General features: G+C 48.2%; 3 protein-coding genes across 4 annotated transcripts; all 3 read right to left on the reverse strand.

Moving 5' to 3' along the window:
• Positions 1-703: 703 nt before the first annotated feature.
• LOC125519771 (uncharacterized) lies at positions 704-1,998 on the reverse strand. The gene is made up of 5 exons (XM_048684534.2): positions 1,833-1,998; positions 1,639-1,731; positions 1,297-1,553; positions 1,131-1,206; positions 704-1,021 (listed from the first exon to the last, which is right to left on the reverse strand). The coding sequence occupies exons 1-5, from the start codon at positions 1,866-1,868 to the stop codon at positions 902-904; spliced, it is 582 nt and encodes a 193-aa protein (XP_048540491.2). The 5' UTR covers positions 1,869-1,998; the 3' UTR covers positions 704-901.
• A 258-nt stretch (positions 1,999-2,256) lies between these two features.
• Positions 2,257-5,566, reverse strand: LOC147991748 (uncharacterized). Of its 2 annotated transcripts, XM_087525861.1 has the most exons (9): positions 5,437-5,566; positions 4,677-5,043; positions 3,789-4,561; positions 3,562-3,714; positions 3,211-3,468; positions 2,937-3,126; positions 2,734-2,802; positions 2,554-2,628; positions 2,257-2,457 (listed from the first exon to the last, which is right to left on the reverse strand). In XM_087525861.1, the coding sequence occupies exons 3-9, from the start codon at positions 4,551-4,553 to the stop codon at positions 2,336-2,338; spliced, it is 1,632 nt and encodes a 543-aa protein (XP_087381987.1). In that variant the 5' UTR covers positions 4,554-4,561; positions 4,677-5,043; positions 5,437-5,566; the 3' UTR covers positions 2,257-2,335. The 2 variants fall into 2 exon arrangements, 1 of the variants encoding a protein (XP_087381987.1); XR_015604437.1 differs by lacking the exon at positions 2,257-2,457 and having other exon boundaries at positions 2,907-3,126.
• LOC147991749 (uncharacterized) lies at positions 5,054-5,953 on the reverse strand. Its single transcript, XM_048684543.2, has 2 exons — positions 5,746-5,953; positions 5,054-5,663 (listed from the first exon to the last, which is right to left on the reverse strand). Exons 1-2 carry the CDS (start codon positions 5,884-5,886, stop codon positions 5,298-5,300), a joined length of 507 nt encoding a protein of 168 aa, XP_048540500.2. The 5' UTR covers positions 5,887-5,953; the 3' UTR covers positions 5,054-5,297.
• Between the last annotated feature and the right edge of the window lie 16,765 nt (positions 5,954-22,718).

A 22,718-nucleotide genomic window follows, 5' to 3' on the forward strand; every position in this document is an offset into this window, starting at 1 on the left:
TTCGGCCATTTAAAAAAACACGGGACTCATGAAAAATACCACAGAACTCATCTTCCCATCCATTACTCCCATACACTCCTCCCAACAGCACACCCCCACCCAAAAAAAACAAACCCAATAAACGCATGTCCCTCCCATCCATTTCTCCATTACCCATTTACCTACGTACGACATCATATGAAAAACAAACTTTTGTACGTACACACATAATATGATACAACAAAATAAAAAATTTGTATATTTAATTAACCGTGTTTTGATGAGCACCAATAAAAGTTGAAAAAATTGAATTTCCGCAAAACATAATCACTGAAACTCCGTGGCAACATGCTATATTCCCTGTACGCCAACAAGCTTTCTTCTATCAACTACACAAAAAATTCTGACAATACAACTATTGCACATTTCATTAAAATCCCACATAAAAAATCAACATTTCCTTTGATAAAGACAACAAGCAAAATATCCTATCCGACAGCAAGTGATGTGAGAACCATTGCAATCCACAACCTACCCACCACCCCTCCTCTACAAAAACCAACTTCCATTTACCACCACATGCTAAAAAGGCTGATGCAAACTTTTAGAAAAAAGCATTTGAAAAGCAAGAACATTTAAAATTGCAAGAACTAGAGTTGATTGAAAACATTTCGCTTACAATGGCCATACAACTTCCATCTAGTGCTGTTGAGACATTAAACTATTTGTTCACATCCGTAAACATTTAAATAAAAAGTACAACATTATTACTTGAAACATAGTCCATCATACATCGCATACATATACAGCACATGATTTTCAGCATTTCCTTCATCTCAGTGCACTCGTCTTACCACATTATTTACTTACTCCTAGGTGATAAAACCCAACACCCGAAGCACATAAACCTGTTTCATGCAAATCATTCCTCGGGTTCATCAAATGTAGCACGCAGAACATCGTCAGCCATGAATTCACCTTGATCATCCCATAACCGGAAAACCTCATATGCAACCACTTTCCTAAAACTTGCAATATTATTCTGCATATTTCAAAATCAACCGCTTATTGAGCTCTTAAAGTGCTATATAGTCAAACTGAAATCATTTCTTAATACAAAAAATACAAAAGATTCAGACACGATCAATTACCTTCGTCAGTGGACACATCATCTTCTCCCCACTGTAATTCCTAATTGCATGCATCATGCATATTCCAGACTCATCCCTACAAGAACAAAGACATGAAAAACATAAAATAACATTAACAAAATCATTCCTTTGTCCTGAAACATTGATTTCCAAATTACCCAAATACCTTGTGAAAATGTCATTTGTAATCTTTGGGAACTTGCGCTTCCAACTTTCAGATGTGCAATGCCACTTTGCAAAGTATTCATTCAAGCAGCCGAATAATGCAGCATGTATTTGTGAAACTGCCTCCTCATGCATGAGCTTACGTTGTTCTGCACCTATAACTTTGCGACATAAAGGGTCGAGGACATGAATCTCCTTCCTCATCATGTCCCACATATACGCCGCCCACCCTTGATCGAGCACGGTAGGGACAAAAAACTGCATCATTTTAGAAATGTTATAAAAAAGAGAACAATTATGCATACTCCCATAAGAAAAGCTTCCAACAGGCACATGAGCTTACCATCCTACATGTTGTTATATCATGAATCGCTTGCGCAAGTACACCCTGGACAGCTTTCACGTGCAATACTTTCTCCCCAGCAAGAGCGTGCGTCTGTTGTGGGGGGAAATCCATTATTTGACATTACAATGTACATTGCTGAACCGTATTGTGCTGAATAAACAAATGATATGTGTAGTACAAAATGAACGCACCGAAAAATCTGGTTCAAGAACTTCCTTCCACATCATATATGTATTTACTCCCCCAAGCCCAATGTCAAGCTGATGAAACCTCCGCAGAAGAAGAGTAGTAACCTCATGATCAAGAGCTTGCGATCCAACAATCTACTGCTGAACACATACATCATTTACCCTCAACAACCTTGGCGATGCGTGCAGGAACCAAATGCTAAGATATTGAAAAAAACATGTTAAACAATGTGAAAAATGAGCAGCAAAAAAAATGGAAATTGACACATGTAAAAATAACTATTCAAATCAAGGTCTTTCTGACCAGCTATCCAGTCATTGAACTTTTCTACCAACGGGATTGGAGGCGGTTGCGGGACATATCCCCTTGACCATGGATCAGTGCAAAAACTTGCCAACATTACATACCTAAGCCTAGGTAACTTAGCCTCCATTGAATGAAAGTGAACACAATTTGCCTCCTCTGCATTTGTATCATATAGAGATTTAACCATTTCAGCGATAGTCTATGCATAGACTACAATTCTGTCTTCAAACATCTTCGTCGTATCATCTGGTTCTCTCTCCACCACGGGATTGTTGTACACAGGGGCATCATCTTCATTCCGCGCCTCGCCCTCTGCTAATTCTGCGACAATTCAGCATATCATAAATATATATGTTACACCCATGCGTGTTCCATACATTTCATATATAATTAGAAAATCCAATAAATATATACCACCTTTGTTTTTGTTCTGTTCAACACAAATCCTTTTCATTCTTTGCTGGCCTTCCTCAACATTTGAATTTCTGGGGACTGATGCATAATAACATAGCACCAAATTAACATTTTACAAAACCGTACAGTGTACCTGCCCTACAGTAGATGAATCTAAAAAACAAAGGCACTATTACATGATACCTTCATCACAACCCATATCAAGACGACGGCCAACTTCAAAAACTGTCCTGCGGTGATTACCAGCCGCATCTGTATACATGCACATAAGACAAAAAACATGAAAAGAAAAACAAAACTAAAATTATGAAAAAGAAAATGCTTTGTAATATTTATTGCGGTAAATCATGACTAACATTATATATAAGCACTTGAACAATACAAACCAGCGTTCTGGAGACTAATACACTTCGACAATCCTCGATTTGAATAACATCTACATCGGTCCTTCACAAGTTCAACCATTTTTTCCGCAAAAAAGAACATGTCAGACTGCAACTGGTTCCTTAACAATGTCGTGCTCAACATGCACTTGGCATTGTGCTGCTTCAACATGAGGCTCAACTCCCGCAGGGCCTGTTGGACACAGTCATCCTGCTAAATGAATATCTAAAAACATCAACAGACAAAAAAGGGAAACAACAATGACATAGCAAATACCGGATCATCTTTGCAAATCTGACGAACATACTTGCTAAAATCACTTGGACCCACTAACTTATGCGCAGCCATAGGGTCCCCAAGATAGTTGAATGGCCCTGTCTTCCCATCTAAACGAACCTTTGATGTCTGATATTTAGGTGTCACAGACATCCTTGAAGATGGTTGCTTCGGCGAAGATGGACGTGATTTACCTTCCATACACAATGGGCTAGCCGCAAAGACCCAGACATAGCACACAGAATCTGCTGGCCGCAGCTGCAAACACACACACAAAAAATGAGTCCGTGTAAAAGGGCTTATCCATATTATTAGTCTGCACCATACCCAAAAAATTGATCAGGAACTTACAACACCAGGGACATAGGTTATACTCCCTCGCTGCTCGCACCGCGCCATCGTAATCATCTGACGAAGCGTTTTATAGTCAAAACACTGGATTCGCGGGAATACAGAATGTATCATGTTGAAAATCCCAAGATCAATGTTGTCCAACAAGAAAATCTGCTCACAAAACAAATGGATTGCTCAGTTTCAAGAAAAAAGGGTATTCGAGTCAACAACCACATATAACATACCTGAAAGAACAAATGACATCCGGAAAGATGAACTACTTGTGCCTTGTTATGATATTCCATCTGCAACTTGATCACGGCTGCCATGAGATTATCAACGGCATACTCGCACAAATTAAATTGAGATATTAATTCAGTATTGGCAAGAGCGCCCCAAAAGTCAATCGTCATGTGCTCGTATTTTGTGCTCGATGACAATATGTAACCCATCACAAAGATAACAAAAGAAATCTGGAAACAATCCTTCTCAATCTTGCTTGAGTCCTCTGTTATATCCCTACTGAGAAAATCTTTTGCCGCCTTCAAATTGTGAGCAGGTGATGCATTCATCCCAATTGTCAGCTTAATGAACTCTACTGCTGCAGTCTTGATTTCGCGGTCCCTTCCACGAACAGCACGGTTGCCGCATGGCACCCCAAAAACTTTGTGAAAATCCTCTGGGACAAAAGGAATCACCCTATCTTCATCAACAACTATTGTGCGCAGCTTAACCTTCACCTTCCGCATAATCCACGCACTCATCCTTAAATCCATCTTCCCCAGCATTGGAAGTTTGAGCATACCGTCAAAACCAATCTCAGACACAAGCCATCTCTTGTACTCATCAAATCTTGTGACGACCTTGACTACATGCTTGACAGATAGCCACAAAGTCAGCCCTATCTGATCATCCAAAACATCTCCTTGAATTTTAGCAACACCACAAGTAAATTCTATTTGCTCATGACTTCCGCCTCCCCACCCATGGTTTTCATCCTCTTCCTCCATCTATTAACCTTCAAAAAGCATTAACATGTTTTAGATCACACCTCCAAAAAGAATCCAGACCTCAGATCTAACTATACAGAAGCATTGCAAGGAAAACAGAGTCAGAAATTACAACTCGCATACCTGACGATCTCGCGTAGACGCCCGTGAACCAAGACTTTAGAACAAGAGGCCGATTCACGCAGATGAGTTCGTCTGGATCGAGCTACTCAGCCAGATCTAGACCAACATTGCAATTCGAGAACCCCCACCAGCACACCCCCTGGTTGAGAGAAAGCAACCTTCAAGCTTTACACCTGGCATAGAGCATTCATTATGGCAAGTCGATGGGAATGTGAATGGGGCTGGGGAAATGAAAACAGCTGCGAGCCGGGTGGTTGGTGAGTAACATCACCGTCTGAAACTCCCCGACTCTGTGGTACGTGTTACTTCATGGCTCAAAACGCTAGTTGTTGTAGGCACATGGGTAGGTGCCCCCCATCCACGTGGACTGCATGCAATAAAAGCATTCATTGCTGAATTTTTTAAAGAAGGAAACATACTACAGATGTTGTCCATCATTACGTCTACATTACCAACATTTCATTAAATAAAACTAGCCATAGGTCCAAACGTACAAGCAACAAGGTTACCAAGCCAAAAGCATATGGCTAACACGCGCACACCACTAATACTACTTAACCCTTGACACCTACTAAGCATCCATAAGCTGCTAATATTGGATCGACTCATCAAGCGCATCGATCACGATTGCAGCCACAACCAGTAAAGGATGGCAATGCAAATAGCCATATTGCCGACAGACATGACCATATTGATAAATGCGGGATCAAGAGTTATGGCTTCCTGACGCCGACCAACAGCCACCACACGGATCGAAGACCTTGCAACATCGGCCGCCGTGGATGCCATGTTGGAGGCATCCAGCCCTCCGATCTGCTGGCCTCCCGCTAGATCCGCCGGCTGCATCTGACCACCTTGATCTGCTCCTCCGATGCCATTTTCTCCCTGATTGATCTGCGCCAATGGAGGCACGACCGGTCCAAGCCCAGCCAAGTGCTCCGCATATGCTTGTTGCCACCAATAGAAATCACACCCGCCTCTCCCCAGCTGCCATGGATTGGAAAAGTGGAGTAAGATAGAGAAAAACCTAAAAAAATGGCAAAGAAACTTCCAACCAAGATCCACTTACGTTGTGGTTGCGGCACTTGTAGAACCTCTTGCCCGCAAAATGGCCGCGCCTCGCCATAAACGTCACCACCCGCCTTCCACAATCCGGGCAATTGACTATATCAAGCACGTGCGGATCCACACCTTGGTTGGCATTCTCCATGAGGTGTACCTAGGGTTCTTCCTCTCGACTTTGTGGGGATAAATGAGCAGATATGGACGGGGTCGCTGGGACGGTCTCGTAATAAATGAGTTAGCTAGCCCGCACAAACGGAACTTCCCCACCATGTGTCGGTGTCGCCGTCCGCCGACGGCGACAGCGGCGCACAGTTAACCTATGTGGATGTACCAGTGGTACACTTTGAAACATAACCGAAGCCCCAAAACAGACCATCTCGTCCGTCGCTGTCCCCCTACATTTTGTACGTACACCAAACCATACATGCCCGTATACCGTCCACATACAACGACACCTCATTTATTACGTTCCAGAAAACACATCCCCATAGCAAAACTGATGGCTGCAGATACCAGGAGCACGCGTGCTCGTCCTCGCCTTCTAATTTTCGGTATGATACCCCCTTACTATCAGCCTAGCAAAGAAGGTGTACAGATCATTTCTGCATCACTTTGTGAGTTTTCATCCATTTGTTCGAGAAGCAGGGAGAAGTTTCAAACATTTCGGCCGCGAGGTGCGGCCACTGGCATAGGCCTAGTTGGTATTTTAATTACAGGAAACTCAGATGAAGTTCAGACATCATCAAAATCGGTGTGTGCCCGTGGCATGCTCTCACGGCCCCGTGGAAAAAATTGGTAAAGTTTGGCACAAGTTTTGATGACCGCTCCTTCCAAACCGGAGCATCTCACATGAAGGATCATGGTTTCCAAAAGGAGACATGTCAATTCAAACTCCTGTGGCCGGTGACTTCATCGTCTGGCTTCATAAAAATGTCCACGGTATGCAATCACCATTATACCACGGGTTTGATTTTCTGGCGCATTTCAGGTATCGTTAGCTATATTTAAGACATTTTTTGAGATTAACGTGCATTTTGTGCATAAAAATAAAATTACAACCAGAACTGCATGTGCTATCGAAAGGGATGAGGATCGCCGTTCGATCTGGGAGCATCCAACGGTGCAGACGTATGATCCGTGGGTTTGAATTCTGGGCAATCAGAAAGCACAACTCAGATCGTGGGCAGGGTTTGGTCTGCACATGGCTTTCATCAATGAACCGTGTGCTATTCACAAACCAGATTGCATATTTTTGTTCACACATACTGTAGTGAGATCAGTTGAGTGTGCTACCTCTATGATATAATAATAATAACAACAAAAACAGTTCATATTCATTGCCTGAGCTGATAGCATATCAAGGTCAACATATTAACAGTTCTTACATCAACAGAAACCGGGCTAAGCTCACAAATTCAGTACACACGACAATTCTAAATTGAATGAATTAAGTTGCAGGGTAGGCATAAAGACTAGTCTTACAGCTTAATTCTCATGTACATGGGGGAACTTGGATCATTACGTTGACCCCGAATGAACTTGGGTTTTATGACGATTTTACGCTTCTCTGTTCCGCGGGTGCTTGATCCCTTGGCTGGCAACTCATCAAATTCATCATACTCGTCCTCATCAGCAACATAGTCAACACCCAGTACCCTTCTCTTCCTATGCATCACTACATGGCAGTTCCTATGCAAGGGGTCTTCCACAAAGAAAATTTGGGTAGCATCACTGGCAAGAATGAATGGGTCCGCGTGATATGCCATCGTTGTCCTGTTAACACATGTCTTCTTGTACTCATCAATCCTTACCTGACCAAGAGGGATCCATGCGCACCTGAATAATTCCACCTTAACTTTCACATAGTCAAGCTCCCAAATCTCTTTGATGGTTCCATAGTATACCCTTTTATCAGCTTCATTTACAGTCATGCATTCTATTTGAACAAAGTTATTCCGATCTGAGGTGTTCTGATCACGTTCCTTAGTGTAGAATGTGTATCCATTTATGTCATATGCTTGGTACGTCAACATTGTAGGTGATGGCTTTTGTGCCAACCATGTAGCAATTTCATTGATGGATCCTTATGCCAAACGAGCCTTCGGCCATTCGGCATAGTTGTTAGTGTGCTCCTTCATCTCCACATCTGATGAAGGCACCATTGGTAAGAAGCTTTTGCGTATCTCCGCCAAGTGTTCTTCGGCATAAGCGCTGAGAACTGGGTTGTTAAGCAGTACCGTCAAATGGGCTTTCTCTGCCAATTCTCCAAGTGCAGCCATTTGCGTGCCAGTAAGGACCGGCTTACCTTTCAGCCTTCCCTCGTGGCGAGAGAGGGGCAAACCTATAGGTCTTTGTTTCATGTATTTGGTGCAAAACTCAACCACCTTGTCGGTGTAAAAACTGGCGGATCTCTGGTAGGGGGTCCCGAACTGTGCGTCTAAGGCAGATGGTAACAGGAGGCAGGGGACACGATGTTTTACCTAGGTTCGGGCCCTCTTGATGGAGGTAAAACCCTACATCCTGCTTGATTATTCTTGATAATATGAGTAGTACAAGAGTTGATATACCACGAGATCAGAGAGGCTAAACCCTAGAAGCTAGCCTATGGTATGATTGTATATGTTGTCCTACGGACTAAAACCCTCCGGTTTACATAGACACCGGAGGGGGTTAGGGATACACAAGGTCGGTTACAAAGGAGGAGATATACATATCCGTATTGCCTAGCTTGCCTTCCACGCCAAGTAGAGTCCCATCCGGACACGGGACGAAGTCTTCAATCTTGTATCTTCATGGTCCAACAGTCCGGCCAAAGGATATAGTCCGACTGTCCAGATACCCCCTAATCCAGGACTCCCTCAGTAGCCCCTGAACCAGGCTTCAATGACGATAAGTCCGGCGCGTAGATTGTCTTCGACATTGCAAGGTGGGTTCCTCCTCCGAATCCACCACGGAAGAGTTTGAATACAAGGATAGTGTTCGACCCTGCAAAATAATTTCCACATACCACCCTAGAGAGAATAATATTTCCACAAATCTAATCTGCTGACACGTTTTGGCTGCATGACATCACGCCACGGCCAGGTAATTATTTTAACCGTTTTTCTTTAAACAGCCCAGTACATAACGCGAGGCGGTTTCTTGACACGTCTTGTCAAAGCAGAGATCGTGTTCCCTTTATTACGGGATTCTCATTAATATGGATGTGGGTAACCCAACCGTGCCTAGGACTCCTAGATCTTAGGCAAGTCCCAAACGGCCACGAGGAGGACGCTTGATATTCACCCTCTTTATAAAGGGACAAGGCTTCTACTTTTTTCCCTCCCATGCTCAATCGAATCCTTCCCCCGCCTCGAGTTCTAACACCCAAAGCCCATGTCAGGTACTTCGGACCTTCAATCATGTCTGGATCCAGCCTTCAAGGCCGGTGGATGCCTTCCTCCGTCACGGAGGAGGATATTAAGAAGTTGAGGGAGGCCAGATATCTGACCGCTGAAATTTCGCATAGGCTGCCCACCCGAGGGCAGGTCGTCCCTACTCCGGAACCCAACGAGAGCGTTGTGTTCGTCTCCCACTTCCTTTGAGGACTAGGCCTCGCTCTGGATCCCTTTGTTAGGGGTCTTATGTTCTATTACGGGCTGGATTTTCACGATCTGGCCCCGGATTCCCTTCTTCACATCTCGTCATTTATTGTCGTGTGTGAGGCCTTCCTCCGCATTACCCCTCACTTCGGCCTGTGGTTCAAGACCTTCGATGTGAAGCCGAAGATGGTCGAGGGGCAGTACGCAGTGTGCGGAGGTGATCTAATAAGCAAAATTGCTGACGCTCCATGGCTAAAGGGTTCCTTTCCAGAGGTGTCTAGATTGTGGCAATGGGAGTGATTTTATGTCACAGCTCCCCGAAGTGCCAAGTGGGTAGCTTCCCCCACCTTTCGCTCGGGCCCTCCACCACAACTGATGTCATGGATCAACAGGGGGCTGAGCTAGGGTCCAGCCAAGGACGTGCCAATACTGCAGAACCGTATCTGAGATCTCTTCGAGGGAGATTTCAGTCTGGTTATGGTAATGCAAGTTATGCTGGTCCGTCGAGTCCAGCCTTGCAAACGTCGGCCCCTCCGCATGTGGGAATTCAACCCGGAAGGACCGCGCACTATTCAGAATTTCCTCGGCATGACGCACAAGGAGACATACAAATCGTTCTTCTGACCCCAAATAGAGTGTTCGGACACTACCGAGGATGTGGGCCTGAGCAGAAACCGCACCGCTGCCCAAGTAAGTAATCCCATGGCCGAACACATTGTCCTTTTATTTATCATGACATCATTCTGAAGAATCGCTCTTTGACCAGGACTGGATAACAAAGGCGAAGATGATCCGGTGTTCGGCCCCCCTTCCTGAAGGCTTGGACAATCCGGTGCTGGAAAAGATGCTCGAGCCAGCACCTTGCCTGGTGCCCTCAAAGGAAGATGAAGGGGGGAATAAAGAGGGCGAAAGCGGGCCTCCATCGCTACCTATTCCAACCGAGGGAATGAGCACCTCCGCGAGGGAGGATAACCAAGGGGAAGAATCTGACATTCTCTCTCCCCGGGGAAGGAAGAGGTCTACCTCTGAAGATCCGGGAACTAAGATTTCCAAACGGGAGAAGAAATCTCCGCCAGAGGGACCTGCCTCAGATGGTACTCTTGCCGCACAATGTCCGCGCGGGGATCATCCCTCTACCGAGCTGTAAGTAAAAGGGTATTCAATAACGAAAATATCTTGCTCTATTTCTGAGGAAAGTAATCGAAGCATTTATCTTGCAGTTCGGATCTTAGCCCTTCTCAGCTGAGCTCGTCTTCGGGGGATCTTCTTCCGGAGATGATGGAGAGCAAAACGCCTCCCCCTGCCACACCGCCTTACGAAGCGGGCGACCCTGAGGTGTCATCGCGGAGGGCTTCTCCTGATCCGGCAAGGCGGGAAGGTAATCCTATGGCCACCCAAAGTCCTCAGTATCCGTTTCTCGAAGAGAGCAATCAAAAGAGTCTGGCACCATCTGGCGTGCGGTCGGATGTACGGAGGGATCTGCTGCAGAAAGCGGCTATCTCAGAAGAGCACCACACATTGATGGGTACGGTGATTGAAAGGATTTCGTCCGCTGAAAGTGGGCTGCATGAAGCCTTTATGAGTCTACTGACGGGTTTTGAGGTACGTGAAATGATGTACATTTTTGAAAGTACCGCACATTTTTAGATGTTCCCTGTGTAGATAGTAGCCCCTGAGACTCTGGTTGTCGTTGAAAACGACGGCAAACAGAGGATCATAGTCCTAGGTAATAACCAGAATGCCTTTATGTGCAGGTGGTGGAGGCTCCGGTGGCTAGTCGGACTGATGGGTATGCCGAACTAAAGCGGCAGCTGGATGCGGCAGATGCCGACATCGTGCTTGTCAACAAGTGGCTTGACGAGGCGCAGGGTCAGTGAGTTTTCTGGCGATTGTCACCTAATAAGAGAGGCCTGATGCCAGTATCTTTAATATGTTTGTGACTGCAGACGGAGCGGCCACCATGGAGACCCTTCGGGCGGAGCTTGCCCGAGCTAAGGAGCAAGCCAGGAGTAGCAATGCGGCCGCTTTACAGCCGGCCGAAGAGTTAAGGGCCGAACAGGCCACACATTGCGGGAGCAAAGAAAAAATTTCCAAGATGACCGTGGAGTTAAATGATGTTGCTGACCGTTACCGGCTTCTTGAAGAGGAAAACCGGGTGAAAGCAACGGACCTGGAGAAGGCCCGGGTGGCTGCCAAGGAAGCCCGCTCCAAAATTAGAGCGACAAAGGAGGAGCTGAATCAGGCTGCAGATATCGTGTCTGGGAAGCCTTTCTTGTTGCGGACTAAGTTCGGAGATCCAAAGTATGCTCCTCTGGACCGGCTATGGAGTTCTGCGGACACGTACATGGATTTGGCTGCCAGCGCTGCTGATGCTGCCGAGTACTTCAAGGATCAGAAAGGTCCCGAAGTGGAGAAGCTGTTCTGGTCACAGTTTCACACTCCAGTCCGTCCGCTGCTGCTGAATGAGCGATTGACCGGTTGGGCCGAGCTCCATAGATTATCCGGACTGGCCACGAGGTCTGTTGTGGATCATTTGTGGCCAGGAGGGCCAAGGCCGAATAACTACTTTAGCTTAGTGCAACAATTCCTTGGCGTTGTGCCATGCATCGATGCTGTGAAGAGGTCAGCGTGCATAGAAGGCTCACGGATGGCCCTTGCTTGTGTCAAAACATACTGGGCGGAGATGGATGCCACCACTGTTGTGGCACAGGGTTCGGCCATAGGCCGAGTGGCTGCCAAGAAATACTTTGAAGAAGTTCTTGAAGGCGCTCGTTCAATAGAGGCTCAGTGCTCAAAGAATATTATGTTTCAGCGACATGTATTCCCATTGTAAAAACAATGTTTTATTGAATTTATCAAGGCTGTATTTATACTTTTGCCCAAAAGTGCTATGATGCCTCCTGTGCGGCCGTTTATGTATATATGTATATAACCTGAAAGATTGCAGTCGTCGGCTTCAGCCCCCACGCATATAATGCGGGGGTGTTCACAGAAGACGCATGTTCACACTTGATCCAATGTCTTGGTCCATTAAGGAGGTGATAGCGCAGCGGACTAGGCAACCGGACTATAATGCTTTAACACTTTCACTTAGCCAGAGGAGTTTGACAGTGGGGCTACTATATAGCCCCTGGTGGCTCCGCACTCATCCGAATTCGGGTCCGTACATGCATGGCCGGGAAACGGCCCTTCGTTAAAGCAGAGGAATCCTGAAGATTCCGCTAGGTCATCGAGTGGTTGAGCAGTCTCACGCTATATCATGACAGTCAGTTTTCGGCTTTCTCTACTAAGGTGCTCATCCGGATGAACCAGGGCACAATCGCAGTAGTTCTCTTGGTGCCGCCTTAGCCGACAGAGCGGAACGTAAGGCAGCAAAACACAGGAGCCGGGTGGGGGAGTCCTGGATTAGTGGGTCTCCAGACAGCCGGACTATATCCTTTGGCTGGACTGATGGACTATTAAGATACGAGATTGAAGACTTCGTCCTGTGTCCGGATGGGACTCTACTTGGCGTGGAAGTCTTCAATCTCGTATACAGTGTTGTCATCCATCTCTATCGTCTAAGTGTTCAATCTCGTATACATAAGGCATCTACTATATACACGGGACGAAGTCTTCAATGTCGTATATTAATAGTCCATCAGTCCGGCCAAAGGATATAGTCCGACTGTCCGGAGACCCCCTAATCCAGGACTCCCCCACCCGGCTCCTGTGTTTTGCTGCCTTACGTTCCGCTCTATTGGCTAAGGCGGCACCAGGAGAACTACTGCGATTGTGCCCTGGTTTATCTGGACGAGCACCTCAGTAGAGAAAGCCGAAAACTGACTGTCATGATATAGCATGAGACTGCTCAACCACTCGATGACCTAGCGGAATCTTCGGGATTCCTCCACCTTAACGAAGGGTCGTTTCTCGGCCAGGCATGTACGCGCCCCGAATCCGGATGAGCGCGGAGCCACCAGGGGCTATATAGTAGCCCCACTGTCAAACTCCTCTGGCTAAGTGAAAGTGTTAAAGCATTATAGTCCGATTGCCTAGTTCGCTGCGCTATCACCTCCTTAATGGACCAAGACGTTGGATCAAGTGTGAACATGCGTCTTCTGCGAACACCCCCGCATTATATGCGTGGGGGCTGAAGCCGACGACTGCCATCTTTCAGGTTATATACATATATACATAAACGGTCGCACGGGAGGTATCATAGCACTTTCGGGCAAAATTATAAATACAGCCTTGATAAATTCAATAAAACATTGTTCTTACAATGGGAATACATGTCACTTAAACATAACATTCTTCGAGCAATGAGCCTCTATCAAACGAGCGCCTTCAAGAACTTCTTCAAAGTAGTGCTCGGCAGCCACTCCGCCTATGGCCGAACCCTGTGCCGCAACAGTGCTGGCATCCATCTCCGCCCAGTATGTTTTGACATGGGCAAGGGCCATCCGCGAGCCCTCTATGCACGCTGACCTCTTTACAGCATCGATGCGTGGCATAGCACCAAGGAATTGTTGCACCAAGCTAAAGTAGCTATTCGGCCTTGGCCCTCCTGGCCACAGATGATCCACTACGGACCTCATGGCAAGTCCGGATAATCTATGGAGCTCGGCCCAACTGGTCAATCGCTCATTCAGCAACAACGGACGGACTGAAGCGTGAAATTGTGACCAGAACAGCTTCTCCACTTCAGGACCTTTCTGATCCTTGAAGTGCTCGGCCGCATCAGTAGCACTTGTAGCCAAATCCATGTACTTGTCCGCAGAACTCCATAGCCGGTCTAGAGGAGCATATTTTGAATCTCCGAACTTAGTCCGCAACAAGAAGGGCTTCCCAGAAACGATATCCGCAGCTTGATTCAGCTCCTGCTTCGTCGCTCTAATTTTGGAGTGGGATTCCTTGGCAGCCACCCGGGCCTTCTCCAGGTCCGTCGCCTTTGCCCGGTTTTCTTCTTCAGGAAGCCGGTAACGGTCAGCAGCATCTTTTAACTCCACGGCCATCTTGGAAATTTTTTCTTTGCTCTCGCAATGTGCGGCCTGTTCGGCCCTTAAACCCTCGGTCGCCTTTAAAGCGGCCGCATTGCTGCTCCTTGCGTGCTCCTTGGCTCGGGCAAGCTCCTCCGGAAGGGTCTCCACGGTGCCCGCTCCATCTGCAGTCACAACACATTAAAGATATTGGCATCATGCTGCTCTTACTATGTGACGATCACCAGAAAAATCACTGACCATGTGCCTCGCCAAGCCGCTTGTTGACAAGCACGATGTCGGCATCTGCCGCATCCAGCTGCCGCTTCAGTTCGGCAAACCAATCAATCCGGCTAGCCACCGGAGCTTCCACCACCTGCACATAGAGGCAGTCTGGTTATTACCTGGGACTATGATCCTCTATTTGCCGCTGTTTTCGACGGCAACCAGAGTCTTAGGGGCTACTATCTACACAGGGCACATCTAAAGATGCACGGTACTATAAAAAATGCACATGATTTCACGTACCTCAAAACCCGCCAGTAGACTCATAAAGGCTTCATGCAACCCACTTTTGGCGGACGAAATCCTTTCTATCATCGTACCCATCAACGTGCGGTGCTCTTCTGAGATAGCCACTTGCTCCAGCAGATCCCTCAATACGACTGACCGCACACCAGATGGTGCTGGACTCTTTCGATTGCTCTCTTCAAGAGCCGGATACTGAGGACTTCGGGTGGCCATAGGATTACCTTATGGCTTTGCCGGATCAGGAGAAACCCTCCACGACGACACCTCGGGGTCGCCCGCCTCATGAGGCGGTGTGGCAGGGGGAGGTGTTTCGCTCTCCATCATCTCTGGAAGAAGATCCCCTGAAGACGAGCTCTGCTGAGAAGGGCTAAGTTCCGAACTGCAAGATAAATGCTTCGGTTGTTTTCCTCAGAAGTAAAGCGAGATATTTTCATTATTAAATACCCTTTTACTTACTGCTCGGTGGAGGGATGATCCCCTTGAGGGCATAGTGCGGCCAGGGTAGCCCCCGAGGCAGGACCCTCCGGTGAAGATTTCTTCCCCGTTTGGAGACCATTGTCTCCGGGTCCTCGGAGGCAGCCCTCTTCCTTCCCTGGGGAGAGAAAGTTTCAGTCCCTCCTCCCCGGCTAACCTCCTTCACGGAGGCGCTAACCTCCTTGTTCCCCCCTTTATATCCTCCCAAGGGCGCTTGATAAGGCGCGATCTCCTGCATCCTGGTTAGCACGGGATTTTGTGAGGTCTCAGGGAGGGGGGGCCAGACACCTGATCAACTTTTCCTTCGCTATCCAATCCTGGACCAAGAGCGGTTTTTCTTTTTTAGGGCAATGTTGCTATAAATAAAACGGACAGTGTGTTCGGATGCGGGGCCACTTACTGGGGTATCCGGGCAATTGCATCCTCAATGATGTCCGGACACATTATTTGTGGTCCGAAGAACAATTTGTACATCTCTTCATGCGTCATGCCGAGGAAATGTTGGATAGCTTGCGGTCCTTCCGGGTTGAACTCCCACATGCGAAGGGGCCGGCGTTTGTAAGGCTGGACTTGACAGACTAGCATAACTTGCACTACCATAACTAGACTGATATCTCTCTCGAAGAGATCTCGGATACGGCTTTGCAATATTGGCACGTCCTTGGCTGAACCCCAGCTCAGCCCCCTGCTGATCCATGACATCAGTTGTGGTGGGGGGGCTGAGCGGAAGGCGGGGGCAGCTACCCACTTGGCACTTCGGGGAGCTGTGATGTAGAATCACTCCCGCTGCCACAATCTGGACACCTCTGGGAAGTAACCTTCAGGCAGGGAGCGTCAACAATTTTGCTTATTGAAGTGCCTCCGCACGCTGCGTGCTGCCCCTCGATCATCTTCGGCCTCGCATCGAATGTCTTGAGCCAGATGCCGAAGTGAGGGGTAATGCGGAGGAAGGCCTCGCATATGACAATAAATGTCGACATGTGAAGAAGGGAATCCGGGGCCAGATCGTGAAAATCTAGCCCGTAATAGAACATAAGACCCCTAACAAAGGGATCGAGAGCGAGGCCTAGTCCTCGGAGGAAGTGGGAGACGAACATGACGCTCTCGTTGGGCTCGGGAGTAGGGACGACCTGCCCTCGGGCAGGCAGCCGATGCGAAATTTCGGCGGTCAGATATCTGGCCTCTCTCAACTTCTTGATGTCCTCCTCTGTGACGGGGGAAGGCATCCACCGACCTTGAAGGTTGGATCCGGACATAGTTGAAGCTCCGAAGTGCCTAAACCTGAGCTTTGGGTGTTGGAACTCGATGCGAGAGGCGGATTCGATTAAGATCGAGAGGAAAAGGCCTTGTCCCCTTTATAAAGAGGGTGAATATCAAGCGTCCTGCTCATGGCCGTTTGGGACTTGCCTAAGATTTAGGAGTCCTACTAGTAGGCGCGGTTGGGTTACCCACGTCCATATTAATGGGAATCCCGTAATAAGGGGACACGATCTCTGCTTCGACAAGACGTGCCAAGGAAACTGCCTCACGAAACACGCTGAGATAGGTTATGAAAAATGATTCAAATAAAGACATGGTTGTGGTGTGATGTCACACTATGGGGTACGTCAGCAGATTAGATTTGTGTAAATATTATTCCCTCTATGGTGGTATGTGGAACTTATTTTGCAGAGCCGGACACGATCCTCGTGTTCAAGATCTTCTATGAAGTATTCGGAGGAGGAACCCGCCCGCCTTGCAATGCCGAAGACAATCTGCGCGCCGGACTCATCGTCATTGAAGCCTGGTTCAGGGGCTACTGAGGGAGTCCTGGATTAGGGGGTATCCGGACAGCCGGATTATATCCTTTGGCCGGACTGTTGGACTATGAAGATACAAGATTGAAGACTTCATCCCGTGTCCGGATGGGACTCTCCTTGGCGGCATGGAAGGCAAGCTTGGCAATACGGATATGTAGATCTCCTTCCTTGTAACCGACTCTGTGTAACCCTAGCCCCCTCCGGTGTCTATATAAACCAAAGGGTTTTAGTCCGTAGGACAACATACGATCATACCATAGGCTAGCTTCTAGGGTTTAGCCTCTCTGATCTCGTGGTAGATCAACTCTTGTACTACTCATATTATCAAGAATAATCAAGCAGGACGTAGGGTTTTACCTCCATCAAGAGGGCCCGAACCTGGGTAAAACATCGTGTCCCCTGCCTCCTGTTACCATCCGCCTAGACGCACAGTTCGGGACCCCCTACCCGAGATCCGCCGGTTTTGACACCGACACCCCCTAGCCAGATAAATAAATTGTCTATTAAAGGGATGGGGATTCTTAGATCCAATCCATATCATCCTCCCCCAGCGAGAATCCATCGGAGCGCGCTTCGGAAAAATCCACTCCAGCATGGACGACAACCACAGCTCCTCCTCCCGCCCCCGTAGCCCTAAGCCCGGTGATTGGGAGAGGTGTTCTGTCCCACACGGTCGATTGGTCGAACTACAGACTAAGGGATTTCTCCCTCCAGCGTATATGGTTCCCGTCCGAGCTGGGCTCGCCACCTACAATGGCGGGGAGCAAGCGGAGAGCTTCCCCAGCCCCTCTACGAGGGAGCGGGTATGCCTTGTTCCTTATTAAGGGGACCCGGATTTCCAATTCATCTGTTCCTCCATGGGCTCCAGGAGTTTTACGGCCTCCAACTGCATAATTTCACCCCTGCTTCCATATTACACATCGCCGGCTATGTTGCCCTTTGCGAGTTATTCTTGGGCTGCGAGGCTCATTTCGAGCTGTGGAAAATGTTATTTTGTCGCATCCCCCGCACACAGGAGGGGTCACTTTATCAAGTGGGCGGAGCCGAAATATGGCGCATCACCGAAACCGGATACCTGTTCTGGACTCCGAAGAAGACGTCCGAGGACTGGCCTTCGGAATGGTTTTATATGGAGGACGTCCCCCTTTCGGACCCTGTTCGGCGAGGTCTTCCTGAGTTCAACAATGCTCCTCTGAAGAAACACCGAAGCTGGCGCCCACGGAGCCCCCAGGAGGAAGACAACGGAGAAGTCCTTTACCTGATGAACCGGATTAAAGTGCTGGCTCAATCAGGATGGACAGTAATCGAGGTTATCTCAATATGCATAATGCTGGGAGTGCAGCCACTTCAATATCGAGGGCACCCCTTGTGGTGTTTTAACAGGGAAGACGATGCCACCTGTTGCGGGCGTAAGGGTCCGGACAACGTTGCTGCTTTAGTAAAAATCATGTCCGAGCTGTTCAAGGGAGAGGAAGAGGAGTTCATCCGCGTCAAACCACGGGATGGATTCTCCATGTACAACCCTCCAAGTTGGGTGAGTTATATCTCCTCACTCCCATTCTTCCCACATTCTTTGTCGGAGGTACTCACCTTGCCATTTTAAGGCAGGAACTGCGAAAAGCCATAAGGGAGGTCAACAGCCCGCCCCCACAACCAGAGGACCCCGACCGGGCCCTCGGTTCCGGACTCGAAGAAGATCCGGACATATTCGTGGAGCTGATAGACCGGCAGTTCTATCAACTGAGCTGTGATGACGCCATGGTGGCCATTTTGGCCGACTATCCCGGACTGCTACCTGCGTCGCTCGTAAGAAAAACCAAAATCCCAACTAGAAAAACTAGGATCCCCTTTTAGATACTTCACCTACCATATACATATGGTGTTTTACAGGGAAGGCATTCGGGACGCCATGCCGAACCCGCAGCAACTCGCAAACAAGAGGCACCGAGGCCGGGTAGGCCAAAAAGGAAGGCGGTCAGGACGGAGACGCCGGTGTAGAGGTATGACAAAATCCCTCTCCATGGTTGTCATCTTTCTCAAAATGTAATGGCGTCTATGTTTCTTTAACAGAAAAAATGCTCACCGGAATATGTCCGGTGAGGCTGCCGATCATGCTTCCACCAGTCGGGCTCCAGGACCGGACATAGAGGCGGAAGCCGACATGGGGCCGACGTCGGATACTCCCCCTACAGAGGATGCAGATAGACTATCCGCTACGAGTTCATAAGTGGAGAGCGCCATGAATCATAGGTGTCGCCGGGCCGTACTCCATGACACTTGCTTCTCACCAGAGGCATTTGATGCCTTCAATTCTGGAGACGCGTACCTCCGTGCTGCTCAAAATGGTCTAGCCAGAGCCACGGACCACTATGTAAGGGATGTACGGGTAAGCAAATCTAACGATTATATGTATCAGTAGCCCCTGAGACTTGAAATAGTAAGCAGAACTGATTTAATGGTCATCTATTGTGCAGGTTCTTACAGAGAAGAATACTCGACTGTCACAGGAGCTAGAGGAATGCAAGACCCAACTTCGGGCCGCCGTTGCCGCATTGAAGGAACCTAAAAAGTCCCCCGCTGGTAACATTTGTTTCAAAGAATGATAGGTACCATATAGCGTGCGGCGTGGCTGCAGATCTAACAATAGATATTGCAGATGAATCCAGAGAGAATCTGGAGGACCAGCATGTCGTACGACAGCTAAAGGCTGGCGAGCGCGTGCTGACTATGGTCATGCGGGAGAAAAGCAATCTCCAAGACGCCAATACCAAGCTGAGCATGGAACTGAAAGATGTTCGAGCCCAGCTTGCGGCCTCCGAGAAGGAGAATAAGCGGCTTCGACGCGGCATTTTCAGTAAGTGCTTGAACGAACCCTTAAAAGGGGGCGGTGGAGAAGCCGGCTAACAGAGTTATGTCTGCAGGTATGCTGACGGGTCGTCCCGCGGAGGAGATGCCCCGGTCTGCGGGTGATCTTCTACGCGAGCTCTCACAACTGCACGAACAAGTTCGGCAGGTGATGCAAGGTATTGCCCAGGCCTTGTGGCCATCCGTCTCCCTGCCAGAAGGCATTGGAGATCTTGCGGAGAAGCTCAAGAGAGCACGGCGGTGCTTCCGATTATGGAAGATATCGGCATGCCGTCAAGGCGCCAGGGAAGCCTGGGCCATGGTGGAGACGCGGTATACCAAGGCTGACCCAAACCACATGGCCGAGGTCGGACCTGTGGGGCCCGATGGGAAAGAGATCCCCGTTAGATTAGTGTATGGGCAAGTAGAATTAGCCGCAAAGTATTCCCAACAGGATTGCAGGCTAGACAGCCTATTGGATGGTATAGAAGAGTAATTTAGTTAGTCTACATGACTATGTAATTAAAGTGACATGTATAATGCCTTCTAGCCAGATTGTAAATCATTTGTCATGGCGGACCTTTTCACTTCAACCCCGGGACCCGATAGTCCGGAGTGTGTCCGAACACCCGCTCAGTTATATAAGAACCGGGGTATGTGTGGAAACTAGGCGTAGGGGTCATTAGTGCTTGAACAGACAAGTACCCAACTAGTTATGTTATATTACATGGGTAGTAAGAAACATCTTCCAGGGAGAATAGTTCCGTTAGGGGTTCCTTTCCCTGAGTACGCATGCCCTAAAGTGCATGCCCAGACTGCGAGAGGAGACGCAGGCAAAAACATCTGGGGCATATATGGAAAATAAATAAAAATCATATTTTGTTCACCGACCGAATATTCCCTTAAGAACGCTAGCTTTCGGCTTCACCCAGTCAGAGGTACACATCCGTCTGACCCGGCAGTAACAATCGCAGAGGTGCTTCCCTTATGCCCTAGCCGAATTAACGGGAACGTAGGGCATAAATACAAGAGCCAGGCAACCCAGCTTGGCCAAAACTTAAGTCATATCGATGCATATAATGGCGAAGAAAAGGTACATGCGGAAGAATAACACATGTGCGGGGCATGAAGCCTAGATAAATAATTAAGATTCTCTGTAAGAAGCCCCGAGGTATAATGAGCACAGTTAGCGCATCTATAGTGTGCAAGCGAGGCACAAGTTGGCCCTTGAAGGCTTGGAGAAAGAATAAAAGAAAGAAAGAGAAAAAAGATAGATAATGTATATGCAAAAAATGGACAGAGGAAAGAGACGAACATAGAGTCCGGCGCTAGGCGTAGAATCTTTAGAGTCTGGCTGCGTTCCACGGGTTCGGCTCAAGTCGATTATTTGATGCGTCCCGCAGACGGTACACTCCACCGGACAGAACTTGGTCAATAATGAAGGGACCTTCCCATTTGGGCTCGAGCTTGGTTTTTTTCTTCTCCGGCAGGTGTAGAACTAACTCGCCAACGTTATAAGTTTTGGCCCGTACTTCTCTTCTTTGGTATCTGCGAGCCTGTTGCTGATAGAATGCGGAACGGGCTTTTGCCACGTCGCGCTCCTCCTCCAGGGTGTCCAGACTGTCCCGCCGATCGAGCTCGGCTTCTCTTTCTTCGTACATGCGCACTCGAGGTGAGTCATGAATTATGTCGCAGGGCAAAACCGCCTCTGCGCCGTACACCATAAAGAATGGTGTGTATCCGGTAGTACGATTCGGCGTGGTCCGCAACCCCCAGAGTACGTAGTCGAGCTCCTCAACCCAGTGCATGTTAGACTCCTTTAAGGACCGCACTAGTCTGGGTTTGATGCCGATCATGATAAGACCATTTGCTCACTCAACTTGGCCATTGGTTTATGGGTGATAGACAGAAGCATAATCGAGCTTGATGCCCATGTTGCTGTACCAGAGTTTTACCTCATCGGCCGTGAAGTTCGTGCCGTTGTCAGTGATGATGCTGTGGGGGACGCCATAACGGTGTATGACCCCGGATATGAAGTCTATCACCGGTCCGGATTTGGCTGTTTTAACAAGTTTGGCTTCTATCCATTTGGTGAATTTATCCACCATGACCAGTAAGTATTTTTTCTTATGGGTTCCCCCTTTAAGGGGTCCAACAATGTCAAGCCCCCAGACCGCGAAGGGCCAGGTAATGGGGATTGTTTGGAGCGCGATGGGCGGCATGTGGCTTTGGTTTGCAAAAAGCTGGCAACCGACGCAGCGTTGGACCAAGTCCTGTGCGTCTGCCCGGGGCGTCGGCCAATAAAAACATGTACAGAAGGCCTTGCTTACAAGGGCCCGGGCTAAGGCGTGGTGGCCGCCGAGTCCGGCGTGAATTTCTGCCAAAAGCTTCCGCCCTTCCTCTTCGGAGATGCACCTTTGAAGGACTCCGGTAGTGCTTTTTTTTATACAGCTCTCCCTCGTGGACCCTGTAGGCTTTAGATAGCCGCACTATGTAGCATGTCTCATTTTGGTCCTCGGGAAGTTCCTGCCTAGTTAGGTAGGCCAGGAATGGTTCTATCCACGGGGCGATGATGGCCATTATTACATGGGCTGAAGGTGTTATTTTGGTGGCAGAGCCTCCGATTATGTCAGAGTGTTCGGTATCGGGCATTTTGGCCTGGTCCGGACTATTGTTACCGGTGTCCCCTTCCCATACCACAGATGGCTTAAACAACCTCTCCAAAAAGATGGGGGGGACCGCATCGCATTTTGCGCCGATGCGGGCGAGGATATCCGCCGCCTGATT

The sequence above is a fragment of the Triticum urartu genome, chromosome 1A, assembly GCF_056163025.1.
Source record: "Triticum urartu cultivar PI428250 chromosome 1A, HENAU_Tu73, whole genome shotgun sequence".
Lineage (NCBI taxonomy): Eukaryota > Viridiplantae > Streptophyta > Magnoliopsida > Poales > Poaceae > Triticum > Triticum urartu.

Excerpts from the sequence above, each read along its gene's own strand:
- LOC125519771 (XM_048684534.2), bottom strand. The coding sequence starts at position 1,868 with ATGATGTGGAAGGAAGTTCTTGAACCAGATTTTTCG. Across the intron at positions 1,207-1,296 it reads ACAAATGACATTTTCACAAG|GGATGAGTCTGGAATATGCA; the intron begins GTATTTGGGTAA and ends TTGTTCTTGTAG. Across the intron at positions 1,022-1,130 it reads TGATGTGTCCACTGACGAAG|AATAATATTGCAAGTTTTAG; the intron begins GTAATTGATCGT and ends TGAAATATGCAG.
- LOC147991748 (XM_087525861.1), bottom strand. The coding sequence starts at position 4,553 with ATGGAGGAAGAGGATGAAAACCATGGGTGGGGAGGCGGAAGTCATGAG. Across the intron at positions 3,715-3,788 it reads GATGTCATTTGTTCTTTCAG|ATTTTCTTGTTGGACAACAT; the intron begins GTATGTTATATG and ends TTTTGTGAGCAG. Across the intron at positions 2,629-2,733 it reads TGATATGGGTTGTGATGAAG|TCCCCAGAAATTCAAATGTT; the intron begins GTATCATGTAAT and ends ATTATGCATCAG.
- LOC147991749 (XM_048684543.2), bottom strand. The coding sequence starts at position 5,886 with ATGGAGAATGCCAACCAAGGTGTGGATCCGCACGTGCTTGATATAGTC. Across the intron at positions 5,664-5,745 it reads ACAAGTGCCGCAACCACAAC|CTGGGGAGAGGCGGGTGTGA; the intron begins GTAAGTGGATCT and ends AATCCATGGCAG.